At 45.1% G+C, this 16,066-nt stretch overlaps 1 protein-coding gene across 7 annotated transcripts in view; it reads left to right on the top strand.

Moving 5' to 3' along the window:
* Dpp6 (dipeptidyl peptidase like 6) overlaps window positions 1–16,066 on the top strand; it is a 919,475-nt gene that overhangs the window by 780,796 nt on the left and 122,613 nt on the right. For all 7 annotated transcript variants that reach the window (XM_017592501.3, XM_017592503.3, XM_017592504.3 and 4 more), the window contains exon 8: window positions 9,475–9,595. In XM_017592501.3, coding sequence (XP_017447990.1) covers window positions 9,475–9,595 — 121 coding nt within the window. The remainder of the gene's footprint in view (window positions 1–9,474; window positions 9,596–16,066) is intronic.

Here is a 16,066-nt window from a genome sequence, read left to right as displayed (position 1 = left end):
AAAGACAAGGGTTCTATGCTGAGAACTGTGTCATCCGTGAGGAGCATGAGCTGGGCCTGTGAACTGATCATGCTAATAACATGTTACCTTTAAATGTGCTTATGACCTCCAAGGCTTTGTCCTGCAGATGATCACCTTTTATCCTTATTGGCATGGCAGATGTGATCATCCGTGTTTTATGGACAGGATAATTAAATGACAGAGCAAGTAAGTAGGGGTTGCCACATCCTGCAGCCACCTAGGCAGGACACAAGGGAAAGAACCAAGAAAGATGGATCTCGCACTGACAGGAACAGGAGAATGTGAAATAAACTGCTTATTGTTAAACTATGAAGCAAATAACAAAATGCCAAAAACAAGCCACTTAGGAGACAGAGGCAGGCAGATCTCTATGAGTTTGAGACCAGCCTGGTCTACAGAGCAACAGCTAGGACTACACAAAGAAACCCTGTCTGGTGGGGGAACGGGGAGGATGAACAAAAACAAAAACAGTATGTAAGTTACTAGCTAATAACATTATTATTGGTTCTGAGAATTTGAGTCATTACAAAAATCATCTAGCTTTTCAACTTTAGCTCATGGCCTAGGAAACATTCTAGAGGCTGACACTATTAATATGGGATTGGCTAGTCTTCAAGGCTGGCAGGACCAAGAATTAATGCTTTTATTGTCCATATATGGAGCAGTCAGCTCATGACATTGGGGTCTATACCCTGGGTTTGATTTCCACTATTTGGGGCAGCTTCCATAAGAAGCGTGTGTGAATGTGTGCATGTAGACTTGTATATCATCGCCCTCTTAGTTCTCAGGGTCTTGCTCTCCTGAGCTCCAGAGAAAGCATGCAAACTGGGGTCATGCATGCAAACCTATGGGTCATCTCCCTCCATGCTCATGCAGCTGAGTGCACAAGTACTGGGGAATATAGCTGAAAAGTAGCAGTTATTCCTTACTTCCAAATATATTTTCTTCCTGATTTTCTCTATGGTCGTTACTTTTATATTTAAGGTGTGTGTGTGTGTGTGTGTGTGTGTGTGTGTGTGTGTGTGTGTGTGTTCAGGTTGTTAGAGGTTGGCATTCAGCAAGTATCTTTGCCCACTGAGCTATTTCTTTGGTCATATTCATGATAATTTTAATAAATAGAGATGATAGAGATAGAGATTAGACATAGATCATCTGTTTTGGGTGTTTTGGGACAGACTGCAAATCACTGCCCTATTGCCCTATTGAACAACAGAACAGTAGCTCAGCCCTTCTGCCTCACAGTATCTGTATGTATAGCCAAACGTGCTCATCCCTTCAAGAGCGATCTTTCTTCATTTAATTAGTGCAAAAGAAATCTTCCCACAGGATCTGCTGGCTGCTTCCCCGTGCCCTCTGGTGTCTGCACACTGTGGGGAAGAATGCATTCATAGTGGTAGTCAGCATTGCTTTATTCTGACTTTGATAAGTTGGGAATCAAAATAAACACCGTGTCATACAATTTCCTTCCATCACCACAAGCACACTGGTGTGCTTAGCTTCCTGTGCAATTCTTTGGTATGCTTATTCATGTTCTTTAATGGCACATTTATGCAAAATGAATATGACTTGTGATTTCCATTTGTAGAAATATATGCCAGGAAAACAAGCCACTGACAATATTTTTCATATAAAAACAACCCAGAATTTCTATTCCAATTTTAAAAATTGGATATAAATCAAATAACCATGGACAATTAGTACACTATATTAGGGCTCAAGAGATAGCTCACCTGTTAAGAGGATTACAACATTGAGCCCAAGTTTCTCTCTGTGCTAGCTAACTGGTTTAATGTCAACTTGACACAAACTGGAGTCACTCTATAAAAAGGAGCTTCACTTGAGAAAATGCCCCCACTAGATTGGCCTATGGAAAAATCTATGATATATTTTCTTGATTGACGATTGATGTGGGAGGCCTAGCTCAGTGTGGGTGGTGCCATCCCTAGGCAGGTGACCCCTGGTGACCCGTGGTGACCCCTGGTGACCCCCAGTTCTATAAGAGAGCAGGTTGAGCAAGACATGAAGAGCAAGCCAGTAAGTATCCTTCTTCCATGGCCTCTGCATTAGTTCCTGCCTTAAGGTTCCCACCTTGAGTTCCTGCTCTAACATAATTTGATAATGGGCGGTAGCAAGTGGAAATGTAAACAAAATAACCCTTTCTTCCCCAACTTGCTTTTTGGTCATGATGATTCATCACAGCAATAAAAACCTTTCTCTGGCTAGTTCCCATCACTCATGTCATATAACTCACAACCACCTGTAACTCCAGCTTCACGAGATATGTGGCCATATTCCTCCTGCACGACAAGAGGACCCTTGTGAGTATGGATGTGACCCTACCTTATTCCTTGGAAACCAGAGATTTGAATTCTAGTTACAAACTAGCATAATGGAAACCTCCCCAGGCTCTCGCTGAGTGAGGAAAGGTCCTGTGATCAGAGTTGGAACATTCACAGCTGCCCCAGCACCCACCATTCCCGTCATCCAGATGCACATGTCACATACCTTATGTACCATGCTGTCCACCAGAAGACTTGACATTCTCCTCTTGCCAAGTTTCCAGTCAACAGGAACAGAAAATTAGCTGGATGCTGAGTTCTGCATCAAACAGAGAGTTTTTCAATCTCCAACATACCAGTACTCTAACTTGCCCTTCCATGGCTGAAACCACACCTAGAACTAGAAGTGACCTTTATAGTTTGAACAGAGAGCAAGGCCATCAAGAGACATCAGCTGACCAGCAGTCCTGGTCATGTCTGCAGGGATCTTTTCTCAGCCTCCTCCAGTGGACATACCACCTTCACTGATTCATTTGTGTGTGAAGTGTCAACAGCATGAGTCAGTCATGGAGTGTTTCTTGCATCATTACCAGACCCAAGGAAGATTTATTCAGCCATCTTGAGAAACACATAGCCTGCTTATGATTATCACTAAAACAAGAATAGTGGCTCTTCCACAATTCTCCAATCTGATTCACACTAAGCTCATGTTGCATGTGTCCAAGGACAACTATTAATACAGCCCAGGAAAAAATCATAAACTTAACACAAGGTTTGGGTCTTTTGTATTCTATTTTTGGTGGTTTTATAACTTGATTATATAGTTCTCAATTGTAAGTTTTTAGATGACAGTGTGTTATAGTGTCAATGGACTGGAAAATCCTGCACAAATAATTCCATATGACATAAACATCAGCTGAGGAAGGGTCAGTAAAGTCATGCTTCATTAAATAACTCAAGAAAAAGAGTTGAGTGTACCAGGAGCAGCTGGAACCTCCCTCACCACCTTGAGAAAGCCTCAACACCTGGAGCTACTCTCACCATCTGGAGACACTCTCAGCACCTGGAGCCACTCTCACCATCTGGAGACACTCTCAGCACCTGGAGCCACTCTCACCATCTGGAGACACTCTCAGCACCTGGAGCCTCCCTCACCACCTGAAGGCAGTCTCAACACCTGGAGCCTCCCTCGCCACCTGAAGGCAGTCTCAACACCTGGAGTCTCCCTCACCACCTGAAGGCAGTCTCAACACCTGGAGTCTCCCTCACCACCTGAAGGCAGTCTCAGCACCTAGAGTTAATCAAGCCTTGGAAAGTTGTATGCAATGGTGAATGAGGGAAGCTTGGGAAATGTGATCGCTAAAGCTTTTAATTGCCATAAAAGGAGACTCTACTTCATCGTTGGTAAAAACATGTTAGACTCACTATATTCAGTTTCCCCTCTGTGGTAAATAGATCTTGCTTCAGACAAAATGGCCATAGTATAACTAATCCATTTTCTATGTGTATTCACTGGTTGTAAATGTTTGTGGAGATTTTAGATTCAGTATAGTCATAGATGGAAGAGCTACATTAGAAACAATGCTCCCAAGCCCTCTTCCTCACTGATATCAGATGAAACCAGGAAAAGTAGCATGCCCAGAGATGTGCAGCCAACGGCTGGAGACCAACGGCCAGGTCCTCCTTCAAGTCCATGTCCTTCCTCTGCCATCATGGGGTATACCCATTGCTGTATCACCATCTTTATTTTTTTATCAAACATTAAACTATTGAGTATGAGTCCCTTTTGGCCTTCATTTTCCAAGATTAAAAGCTAATTATACCAAATTATAGTAATTATCTCATCCCTGATTCCTGATGTTATTAGCTGCCTTTTTAGCCATGAGGGTCTCTTTCAGCTGTACGGTAACCAGCCTCAGAGCACACATGGCTACACTTTCCCTATAGTGTTGTGTCTTACACACAGACACAAACACACACACACATACACACACACAGATACACACACACAGAGACACACACACACACAAATACACACACTTACCTACACACAGACACAAATACACACACACCCACACACACAGACACACACACAGACACACACACAGAGACACAGATACACACAGAGATACACACACTTACCCACACACAGACACACACACAGACATACACACAGATACACACACACAGACATACACACACTTACCCACAGACAGACAGACAGACAGACAGACACACACACACACACACACACACACTCTTGTGGAAGCTTCCATTAGTTATAACCCATTTAGATCCTTATTCTGATTAAATACTGGCAGAGCTTTCTCCAATGAAGAGAGGAATAATAGTGTCTTAGTTGGTGTTCTTCTGCTGTGAAGAGATGCTGTGACAGCAACAACTGTTAAGAAAAAAGTATTTAACTGGAGCTGGCTTACAGTTTCAGAGGTTTAGTCCATTATTGTCATGGTGGAAAACATGGCAGCATGCTGGCAGATATGGTGCTGGAGAGGGAGCTGAGAGGTCTACATCTGAACTGGCAGGCAATAGGCAAAAAGAGAGCCACTGGGCCTGGCTTGAGTTTCTGAAACCCCAAAGCCCACTCCAGTGACAAACTTCCTCTAACAAGGCCACATATGCTAATCCCTGTCAAGTAGTGCCACTCCCCAATGACTAAGTAAACTACAAGCCTGTGGGAGCCATTCCCATCCAAACCACCACAAACAGGTACACACTGGAAAAAAGGCTTTCTGGATCCCAGTCCCTTTCTAACTGTCATGGGAGTCTCTGGTTGTTTCCCAGTTTCTGGTGCCTTCTTCAAGAAATTGAGAAAGATGCATGCACAAAAGTGAGGCAGCAAGTAGTCTTATGAAGAATGAGGCACAAGCAAAAGCTTTAGGGACTTTGCTAAGAGAGGGAGTGGGTCACCTGAGTACGAGAGTGCTTGAGGACCTCCAGTATTATTCGAGGTTTTCTTTTATAGGGTCTTGGAAAAGGAGGAGCTTGTTGTTGGGGTTGTAGCGTCAGTGGTTCTCTGTTTTGATTAACAGATGGGTTATATAAGCTTTTCTCTGCTCATGAGTTCTTTCCCGTGATGCATCTGATTTCAATCATATTGTGTCCACTCATTTATAGGCATGAGTTGGTAAATAGGGTATTCTCTCTAAAAATTCACTCAGAGAACACAGTTTGCCATACTGCACATGCAACTCAAAACCAGTCTAGGCTGTATCCGACTCCTAAGTTGCAGTTCCATTGTGGTAGTTTGCATAAGAACAGTCACTGTAGATTCATTCTTAGCCCCCTGTTGGTGGAACTGTTTGAGAAGGATCAGAAGTATGACCTTGTTGGACGAGGTATATTACTAGGTGTGGGCTTTGAAGTTTCAAAAGACCAGAGACATTCACAATGTTTTTTTCTGCTTCCTGGTTGTAAATCAGGATGAAAGCTCTCAGGTGCTTCTCTAGTGCCATGCCTACCTGTCTGCTGCCATTGCCCCCACCATGATGATGATGGACTCCTAACCCTCTGGCAATGTAAGCTCCCTTTCTCCTGTAAGCATCTTTGGCCATCCTGATGGTTCATAGCAATAGAAACCATAACTAGGACAGAAGTTGGTGCCAGGATTGGGGCTCATTACTTTTCTTTTGCAAAAACAAAACAAAACAAGAAAACCCACCAAGGCACATTATAAAAGAAAGCATTTAATTGGACTTACAATTTTAGGGGGTTAGAGTCCACAATGGCAGAACAAAAGTATGGTGGCAGGAACAGCTCACCCTTTGACCTGCAAGCAGAAGGCAGAGAGTGAACACTCGTGATGGCTCCAGTCTTCTGAAATCTCAAAACCTTCCCCTAGTGACACACCTACTCCAACAAGGCCACACCTCCCAATCCTTCCCAAGTAGTTCCACCTATGGAAGAGTGGGGGACTCAGTATTCAAACATATGAGCCAAACTGCCACATGTATATATCATGGCCATAGCAAACCCAACTCAGAAGAGAAAATCCTACCCTTCCTTGTACAGTAAGACACAGCAGGGCCAAGAAGAGTAAGTGACATACCAGGGCAGCTTCCCTGAGGAGAAGTGAGTGGGTATACATGGGCAGCAAGAGATAAGCCCATTCAGAAGGAACTTGAGGTGGAAAATAACTGAGGAGAGGTAAGCAGTGGCTTGGAACCCCAAGCAAAGCTCTGAAGACTTTTATCCCTTGGTCTCAGGAAGAGGAATAAGAGGAAATCATTTTATAAAGATCTGTTTGCTCAGCTGATATACCTCAGTGTCTATAGTAATTTCAATATGAGTTTCAGGAGAAAGAATTGGGTATTCATCCATTCCCCTAACCTTATCACTGGAGCTCTTGCTAACATGGATGAAGAGAAAATGTGACAAGCTGTCTAAAGACCTTATGAGATAATTTGGTCTGTGGTGTCCCCTTCAAATAGCAGCCTGTCAGATGGGAGAAACTACAATATGAGTCCACAGAGGATCTACGCTCCTACCCACTGGACAAAACTTGGTGTCCCTCTCCATCCTGCTCTCTGCCTAGGAAGCTCTTGGAACAACCCCTCCTATATCTACCTGAAAACATTAGAGCTGAGCCCTCTGCCTACTGTGTGCCTAATGGGTAAAGAATAAAGAGACAGCCATGTGTGCCAGCATTGATGGGCCAGGAGCTACTCCCCGGCACTTCACTGTCCCTGTGCCCAGCACAGACCCACAGGCAGCACAGGCAATGTCTTACCTTCCCTACCTAACATCATCACTGGAATGCAACAGATGTGAAGAATGTTCTAGCCCAGCACCCCTCCCTGCAGCTTGCTCCTGAAAGCCAAGGCAGAAAGGGCCTTAATTCCTGTTGCTGCACATTTTATTTATGCAAAATACTAATTGGCTACAGCCTGACTTGATTCAAAAAGCCATTGCCAGCTGGGTGCATAAAAGGAGCTTAAATTCAGGGGTTCATCTTAGACGAATTTGTAAGAACAGGTGCTTAAATTAAATTAGGACGTGTCCTTGCTTCTGGAAGTTTTCCAGCTCATTTCAGGTTCAAGTGAACATGTGAGGGAGCGGGAAGTTTGTGCTGAAAACCAATAGCTGAAGATGCTTCCAGAAACACCTTGCTAAATTTCAATATTCATGGGCCTAGATGGGAAGGCCTGTCATTCCAGCCGCTTGGTAAGCTGAGACAGGAGGATTCCAAGTTCAAGGCCAACCTGGAGAGTGTAGCGAAACCCTGGAAATAAGAAGTAAAAGGAAGGTGGGGTCAGAACTCAGGCAAGAGCTTATCTACTATAAACACAGGAAGCACTGAACAGTCAGTGGTTTTGCTTTTCTATTATAAACAAAATACCTTCTCACAATAATTTTGCTAGAATTTGTTTAAACAACAACAACAAAACCTGGCTTTACTTCCTGCTCTATCTGCTCCCTTCCTGTTTCTCTGGCTGGTGTGGTCTACATTACTGTGAAGTACTATAGACCCAGGTGCTAGAAAGATGGGCAGAATTGACCGGGGCTCTGCGAATAGGCTCCCTTGGTGTGACAGCTCAGGAGACGGGCTAGTCCCTGGGCTACTGGATCTTAAGTTTGTACATGAAGGTCACCGGGATGTACTTCAAAATGCTTCCAGAGACTCTAGCTGGATTCATGTTCTGAAATTTTTAAAGCTCCCAGTGTCATCTGTTATGTGTTGAATTCTGAGAACCATCCCATGGACCAACTCAGTCCCCTCCCTAGAAAACTAGTGGCGCACCCAAGGACAAACTCTCTTTTGTATCACAATACGACTCTACTAGTGTGTTGCCATCCCCCAGAAGCCCATGGAAATGTGAAGAGAACCCTGTCCTTACCATCAGCCCAGACCTCAGCTCACTCATAGTAAGCTATGTTTGCTGACTCACTGCTCTCTCCGCTCCTTCTGTGGTCATGTCTGCTCCATCTGGTCATGGCTGTGATAACTATCGCCCTCCCCATCTGCCTCCTGCTCCTCTCCTTGGACCACACAGATGCTAGACCCACCCTCAGCAGGCCTGCATCTGACTGTGCTGCCCCTACCCAGGCATTAGTTAGCAGCACTCCGTAGCTGCCAGTCTCCTCCCTACAGATTCACAGAGACTGGCTTCCTGTCCGTTCTTCATTAATCCTCATCTCACAAGAATCTTATCCCCATTCTTCACCTGCCTTGCCAGCTCCACATCTGGTCTATCTCTGTGCTTTCCTCCTGCCCTCCAGCTTCTCAGCCCGTTATGATCCCAGGTCTCAGAAACCTCATTTTAGGCATTTTGGCCCATGCTATAACTTAAATGACCCTTGAGGACATTGTGATGGGTGACCAGCCGTAGAAGGACAGGCACTGCCTGGTATCTGAGCGTCTATGAATAAATGCTTACAGACAGGTGAAGCACAGTTCCGGTGGCCAAGAGCTGTGGAGAAGCATGAGTGGGTGTGCTTCATGGGGCAGGGTGTCAGTGGGATGGCGGGAACGCTCTGTGGGTAGACAGTACTGTGGTATGATCACACAGCTTGGTGATGCTGTGAACTGTGGACTGTTAAGTAGCCAGTACAACCGCTTCCCACCCCTTTTGTGAGGAAGCCTGGCCTATGTTGGCCGTGACTACCCAGATTCCCCACGCGTCCACCCTGGGATAGCCCATGTCAGGATATGAACACCTAAAAACAAAGTGAATGAGTACTATGGTCACACAATGGGGCCCTCCTCCTACCATCCAGCCTCATGGCAGGCTTGGGCAGGCACAACCCCCCTACCCAACCACCCCCCACCCTCTGCAACGACTGAGATAGGAAGGGAGGCCTTCAGCCCCTTGGCCTAAAATTAAACCACCAGGAAAACCTGTACTGCTGAAATAGCAATCCAGTCCTGAGTACCATTGTTCCAGTACTCAGTTCACCCAGAAACTGTCCAATCATAACAATCTAGACATTACATTGACAAACAATGGTGACACTTGGTGAACACTGCAGAGTTTGAGTGTCTGATCAATCCCTAAATACAGATTGTGTTGCAGGGGAATCAACCACCAGTGGTCTCATGACCACCTGTATTCAATCAAATACACACAGCAGGAGAATGGAAGTCTGGCAATTTCACATTTGAGAACACCTAAACCCACTCCTTGCTTAATTCTATCGTCTCTTCTTTCCGAATTAGATATTTATCTTTGAGAACAACATCTACTACTGTGCCCATGTTGGAAAGCAGGCGATTCGAGTGGTCTCTACGGGGAAGGAGGGTGTGATCTACAATGGCCTCAGCGACTGGCTGTATGAAGGTAAGACCTGCAGGGTGAAGAAGCAGAGTGTGTGCCTGCTGGGCAGTGGCTGCAGTGGCTGGGTTCAGTTTCTAAATTCTCCTTCTTTTCTCTTTGGCTCAAGCTAAAAATTAAACTTAGATTTCTTGAGAGTGGTAGAGATCCAGGAAACACCAAGTAAGCACTCATGGATGGCAAGTGTGGGAATTCACAGGTGACTAGGTAGGGGACACTCACAGGTGGCTAGGTAGGGGACACTCACAGGTGACTAGGTAGGGGACACTCACAGGTGGCTAGGTAGGAGACACTCACAGGTGGCTAGGTAGGGGACACTCACAGGTGGCTAGGTAGGGGACACTCACAAGTGGCTAGGTAGGAGACACTCACAGGTGGCTAGGTAGGGGACACTCACAGGTGGCTAGGTAGGGGACACTGACAGGTGACTAGGTAGGGGACACTCACAGGTGACAGATGTGGACTTTCACAGGTGGTCAAGTATAGGGGACTCACAGGTGAGGAAGGACTCACAGGCAGCATTGTAAGAGGCTTCATTGAACCCACTAATGCTTCTATGAAAGAAGAGTTTCTTCCAAGGGAAATTGTTGGAATGTTCCCAGTACAAATGTGTGTGTGTCCCTCTACCCACTCTAAGAGTTAGGAAACTTGTCTGCGTCTGGGAGAGGACAGATGTTTTAGTTGCCTTGGTGAAACAATAACTGATGTTGGCTCACAGCTTGAGGGTCCTGTCCACCATAATAGGGTACACTTGGTGACAAGAGCCTGAAGTATCCAGTCACACTGCATCCACAGGCACAAGGCAGAAGGTGAAGGACACCACCTCTCAGCTTGCTTTCTCCTTTTTATGCAGTTCAGAACCTCATCCTAGGGAATGATGTCACCCACATCTAGGATGGGTCTTACCCCATTAATTAACCTGCTTAGATGACCTCTCATAAATGTGGTTGAAACTTCTCTCTTCAGTGATTCTAAATCCTGTTGACAATTTTTGCCATCAGAGCAAAATTGGGAAAGTAGATTAAATCCTTCTAAAGAGCCCAGGCCCCTGGGGCTTTTATAACCAAAGGTCACAAAAGTGGATATTTGGATGTTAAAATCTATGGTTAAGGTTTTTGGGAGTTCAAGTCAGGCACACAGGACAGTCTGTATCTGGCAGGCCACTGCCCAACACCCTACTCACTGGCTCATTTTGATACATCCTCGAAGGCCAAGAACAAGGTCTCCTTTCTTCTTTGTCACCCTTTTTCGAAACAGAGTTTATTAAAGGCATTTTATAGTTCTTTGAGAAGTTCATGCAGTGAGTTTCGGTCACATTCACCCACCTCTTCCAAGTCTTCTAGATACTCCTTCTTTTCCCTTCTCAACCAATTCTATGGGATTTTTGTTCAACCATCAAGGCCAATTTGAGCTTCTCAAATATTCTTGGATGTAGCCTTCCACTGGAGTGTACTGGGCCTGCTTGGAACTACACCCTTAAGGAAAACTTTCTCTCCCTCCCCCAGCAGCTGTCTGTTGTCACTAGCTTCTTGGCTGGAACTAGGATTTCACCCCCACTTCCTCTTCCACACCAGGGTTTGATTTGCCTTCCATTTACAAGATCTTGTGCGCACCATTACAACCACCGTGCGCTCATGGGTTCAGCTTCACTGCTGTGTCTCCTTGTGGGCATCCACTGCTCTGGATCTTAGCTTCTTACCGTTCTCTCTTCCTTGATGATCCCTGAGCTGTGGGTTGGGAGATACACATATTTTCTTTAGAGGTCAAACTCTACAGTCTTGAATTCTCTGCACTTCAGCCAGTTATGAGTCTGTGTTGTCACCCACTGCAAGCAGAAGTTTCTCTGGTGAGAGGATGAGAAGTGCCTTAATCTACGAGCATAGCTGTAAATCATTAGGAGTCAGTTTACCTGTCTAGCCATGGCTCCATATAAGAAAAAAATAAGCAATGTTTGTCTTTCTGGGTTCAAATGATTGTTTCCAGCAACATCCATTTGCCTTCAGATTTCATAATTTCTTTTCTTTTGATAGCCAGGAAATAGTCCATTGTGTAAATATACCACATTTTTATTATCCAATCATCAGCTGATGGATAGCTATGTAGTTTCCATTTTCGGGCTACTGAGAATAGAGCATTGATGAACATGGATGAGCATGTAGTAGGACATAGAGTCCTTTGAGTATGTGCCCAAGAGCAGAACTGGACCATGTGGCACATCTAGTTCCAACTTCTTTAGGAAACTCTACGCTGATTTTCACAGTGTCCCTAACATTTGCACTCCCACCACCAGTGAGTAAGTGTTCCCCTTACCCTAGAATATGCCTACATTTCTCATGGTACTAATCACACCTGTGAAGGTTCCACCTGGGAACTTCTGTACCTCCTGATGCCATCCCTTGGGAGTGTGAGGTCACACATAACCTCTGGAAGCTCTCAGCACTGTGCCACAGATGGGTCCAGGGACATTGATGGGACAAGTGGTCACTCAACTCCAGGGTCAGCTGCTTCTTTAGAATTGTAGATGCAGACAGAGTCTACTCACAACCCCATCCCTAGACTCAAATGAGAGTTTAAATGTGTCTCACCTCTCAGCCTGAGACCACATGCACATTGGGTGACTTCTCCCAAATTGGGTTGGGGAGGATCAGGGATGTTCTGGCTTTATAGAGTGGTACCTCATAGTGGTACCTCTATGGTTTCCTCATAGAGCTATCATTTCTCACACCTAGACTTCTGCCTTATGAGAGACTATAGTATGGAGAAGTGAGAGGACTTCCCCAGACAGCTTACTGAAATCTTGACCTTCAGGAGACTGTAAGCACAGCCAGATGTGTCATGTTCCCCAATCACGACATGGCACATGTCTGTCATCCTAGAGTTCTCTGATTCCCTTTCTGCCTACCACCTCCCCAAAGCACTCTCTGCTGGAGATCCCGGCATTCTTGTTTCTGTCTGATGGACAAGCTGGAACTTCCACATGAAGGCAAGGCCTCCAGCCACTCTCCTGAGGGTCCCAGTGCTACACAGAGCTCAGATCACTCTTAAGAACCCAGTTCCCAGGTTGCATCTGAGACCCAGAAGATTCAACTCTGAGACTTTGTTCTCTGGGTCCTGCCCAAGGGAACAGATGCTGGACTGGCCAATATCCAAGCTCGCACTGTACAGAAATGGCCCTGGAAACAGCAACCCAAGCTCTCCCAGCTCCATGCGGATTAATCTGAATGCACTGCACTGAATGCCCATGATGGTCTATAGGAGAGACCATGTCACATACCATATACAATTGTCAAGAGGGAGGATTCTGAAGTCCTGTGCTCACTGCCCCAGGAGAAAACTAAAAAGTTTGAGATACAATCACAATGGGGCCTTGTCCTGTGAGTAGCTTCACCAGGCATGTCCAGCCCATGGAGATCACCAGGAAAGCAGCCCCAAATCATAAACTTACTTAAAACATCATGAGATATTTTAAAAATTTCTCTGGTTACTTGCCTGTGCAGATTCTCAGTACAGATTTTCAGATGTTAAAGGGGCACACACGCCTACCCTTACCTATATATGATGACTTCAAAATATGGATCAAGCCTGCTATCTATCTTGCTGGGGTGGCAGACTGAGTAGTTAGTGGCAAGGCTGTGGGGTCATGGGGACCCAGACAGAAGGTCCAGCTTAACCCTGTAAAGATCTTTCACTTCCAAGAACTCAGCATGATCAAATAACATATGGGGGCTACGGAGGGCAGTATGGCTGTGATCAGAACAGATTTAGCACAACATAGCAACTGGCAGGGACTTGAGGGTCTTATAAATTTTTAAAAGATCCTGTTATACTAACAGTGGCTGTATTCGTTTTTGTTATTTTAATTAGTCACTTGTATTTTTATTGCAAAGGAAACAACATGTTATCTATTCTAGTATCATTCTGTTATTGTAATAAATCACCCTCACCCAAAGCAACTTACTGAAGGGAAAGGTTTATTGCTTATAGGTCAGAGCCCATTGTTGAGGAAAGTCAGGGCAAGAACTCAAGCAAAAACCTGAAGCAGAGTCCGTGGAGGAATACTGCTTGCTGTCTTCCTTACTGCCTTGTGATAGTTTTCTTATATGCTCCAGGACCCCCTACCTAGGGAATGGTGCCTCCCACAATGGACTGGGCCTTGTTACATCTCCTACAGACATGCCCACAGCCAAGTCTGATCTAGGCAAGTCTTCAGTTGAAGTTTCCCTCTCAAATGACTCTCAGTTGTGTCAAATTAGCAATTGAAGTTAACTAGGGCAATATATTTTTTAATGATAGAGAGACTGGAGCATTCAGGCAGGATTTCCCAGGTGGACATTCTGTCACAGTATACAAACTGTCTGTTCTGGACTCCATTGGAGGCAGGTGCAAGCTGAGCTCCTTGAGGCCCTAAAAAGGCCTTGGGTCTTGCTACAGGAGCCTCAGCTCACTCTGTAACTAATCCCCTTAATAACATTTAAGGCCAGGAGGTTTGAAACATCTTTCTCAGTAACTCCAAAAAAAATTAAAAATTCATTGCTTTGCCATTTGAGTTAAGCTTTGCCTTGGCAAATCTGTTGAAAGGTTCTTTATTTTCTTCAAGGCATTTACAAGAAATCTTGTAGATATGTTAACAGAGCCCCAAATATTTTAAATCAATCTCATGGTGATGGGGCAGCTTAATCTGCTTAGCCTCACTCCCTGAAATGTTCTACATGCAGATGCTCAGACTTCTGAAACTGGGAACCTGGGAGCCCTGAGGGATATTGTGTCCTTTTTTAATAACAGGAGAACAAACTTAGAAGATTGCCTTGGCCTAATCGGTGACTTAACTTTTATTCCCAGGCTCTTCCTTCAGAGGGGGCTGGAGGTAGATGCAAGAGATAATACTCAGAACCTCTGCCGAGGGCCCTGCTTGCCTGGAAGGGTTACTTCTCAGAAGCAGCTAAGGCAGAGTAAGATGCGGACTTCAGTCTGCACACTTATTGGCAGCAAGACATCACATTGATTTTTGTTTCCCAAAAAGAGCCTCAGACATATTGAATGCTTCAGAATGTTGGAGACAGAGGGAGGGAAGAGGTAGGAAGCAGCATGGGGGCTGCTGGGAATCTCCACCCCTTGAGAAAAACTACCTCCTGCTCCTGAGCCTGGCTATTGCCTCCTGTCGTCAGCTGGGTCACTTCCCAGGGCTTGTAGGGACCAGAGACGGTCTTAACCAACAAAGTCTGCATCTCTTGTCCACTGAGGAAATGGCTCGTAGCTATGTGGGCTCATGGTTTAATAGAAAGACAAAGGCAACCTGATAGTATTGGCAGTTTTAAGTTTTACTGAACTTGGTTATCCATAAACTAAATTTAAGGTGTTACTAAAATATTCTGACAACCGTGGAAGAACATTCCATGAAGAATCTGTGCGGGGCTTAGTAATTCAAAATCCCCAACATGAGAGCATTTGAGCAGAGAGTTGTAATTATCCAAATTTTTACAAAGGTTCTTTGTTACTATGGTTACAGAGCTGGTTGCTACCCTTTATTTATAAAGTGCCGTCAGCTCATTTTCATCCTTATCAAGTACATGAGCTATCGAGGACCAACACAGCATTGTCGCTGGCAGTTTTGAAATAAGAATTTAAGTCCCTAAATGTTCCTACGAAGTGATGAACTACCCGTTCCTTTTCTGCTAATCAGCTGTGTAGAGAGCCCAAACCTAGCACGGGTCCTCGAGGACATGCCCTCATACAGCTGGCCATCAGATGGCTGAAGGTCTCCTGAGAATGACCTCTCTCCCCTTGTATATAGGATGAGGAATTCTAATCCCAATTCATCTAACAGGACAGAGGAAGGACCAAAGGACCATGAGCTTGGAAAACTATTTACAGAACCCAGCCTGGAGCCATAAGAGGCTGAAGCAGCTAGGACCTGAGAAAGTAGCTTGGAGGACATTTACTTAGTTGGTAGACAGACAGACAGACAGACAGACAGTCAGTCTGGTTTGGTGTGTGTGTGACCTTACTAGTCTAGGGCAGCAAAGTGCTTGGAACATGGGACCAGCCAAGATGCACTGTTTGGAAGGGCAGTGTTGGCCAGGTGAGTGTGGAAGGAACCTGTGCTATAGATCTTGAGTAGCTGTAACAGGTACCAGTGCCCGAATGTGGCCTGAAGATGACTCCATTGGGTGGTTCCTGGTCAGCAGTGACCAGATGGAAGAAATGTTGGGACAGTGTGTGTTCTGTTGTGTCCTCTGCCATTCCCTGGGAAGCAGAGTAAAGGGGGGGGGTGAGTCAAAGTGATCCTCTCCCCCGCCTAGAGTAGCTACAGAGAGGTTGAAGTTAGATTTAGATCTACACAGCTAGACTGCTTCCTAGTCACTGACAGCACCAAAGTTCCTTGTAGATCAGTTGTAGAAATTCAATATTTTGAAAGCCATATTGCCTCCACCTGCAATGTCTAGAGGACATTCTGTACAGAAATTAACAACGGATGCA

This window comes from Rattus norvegicus, chromosome 4 (assembly GCF_036323735.1).
Source record: "Rattus norvegicus strain BN/NHsdMcwi chromosome 4, GRCr8, whole genome shotgun sequence".
Lineage (NCBI taxonomy): Eukaryota > Metazoa > Chordata > Mammalia > Rodentia > Muridae > Rattus > Rattus norvegicus.
The sequence above is the reverse complement of the archived record's forward strand: the minus strand, read 5'-3'. Positions and strand labels throughout refer to the sequence as shown.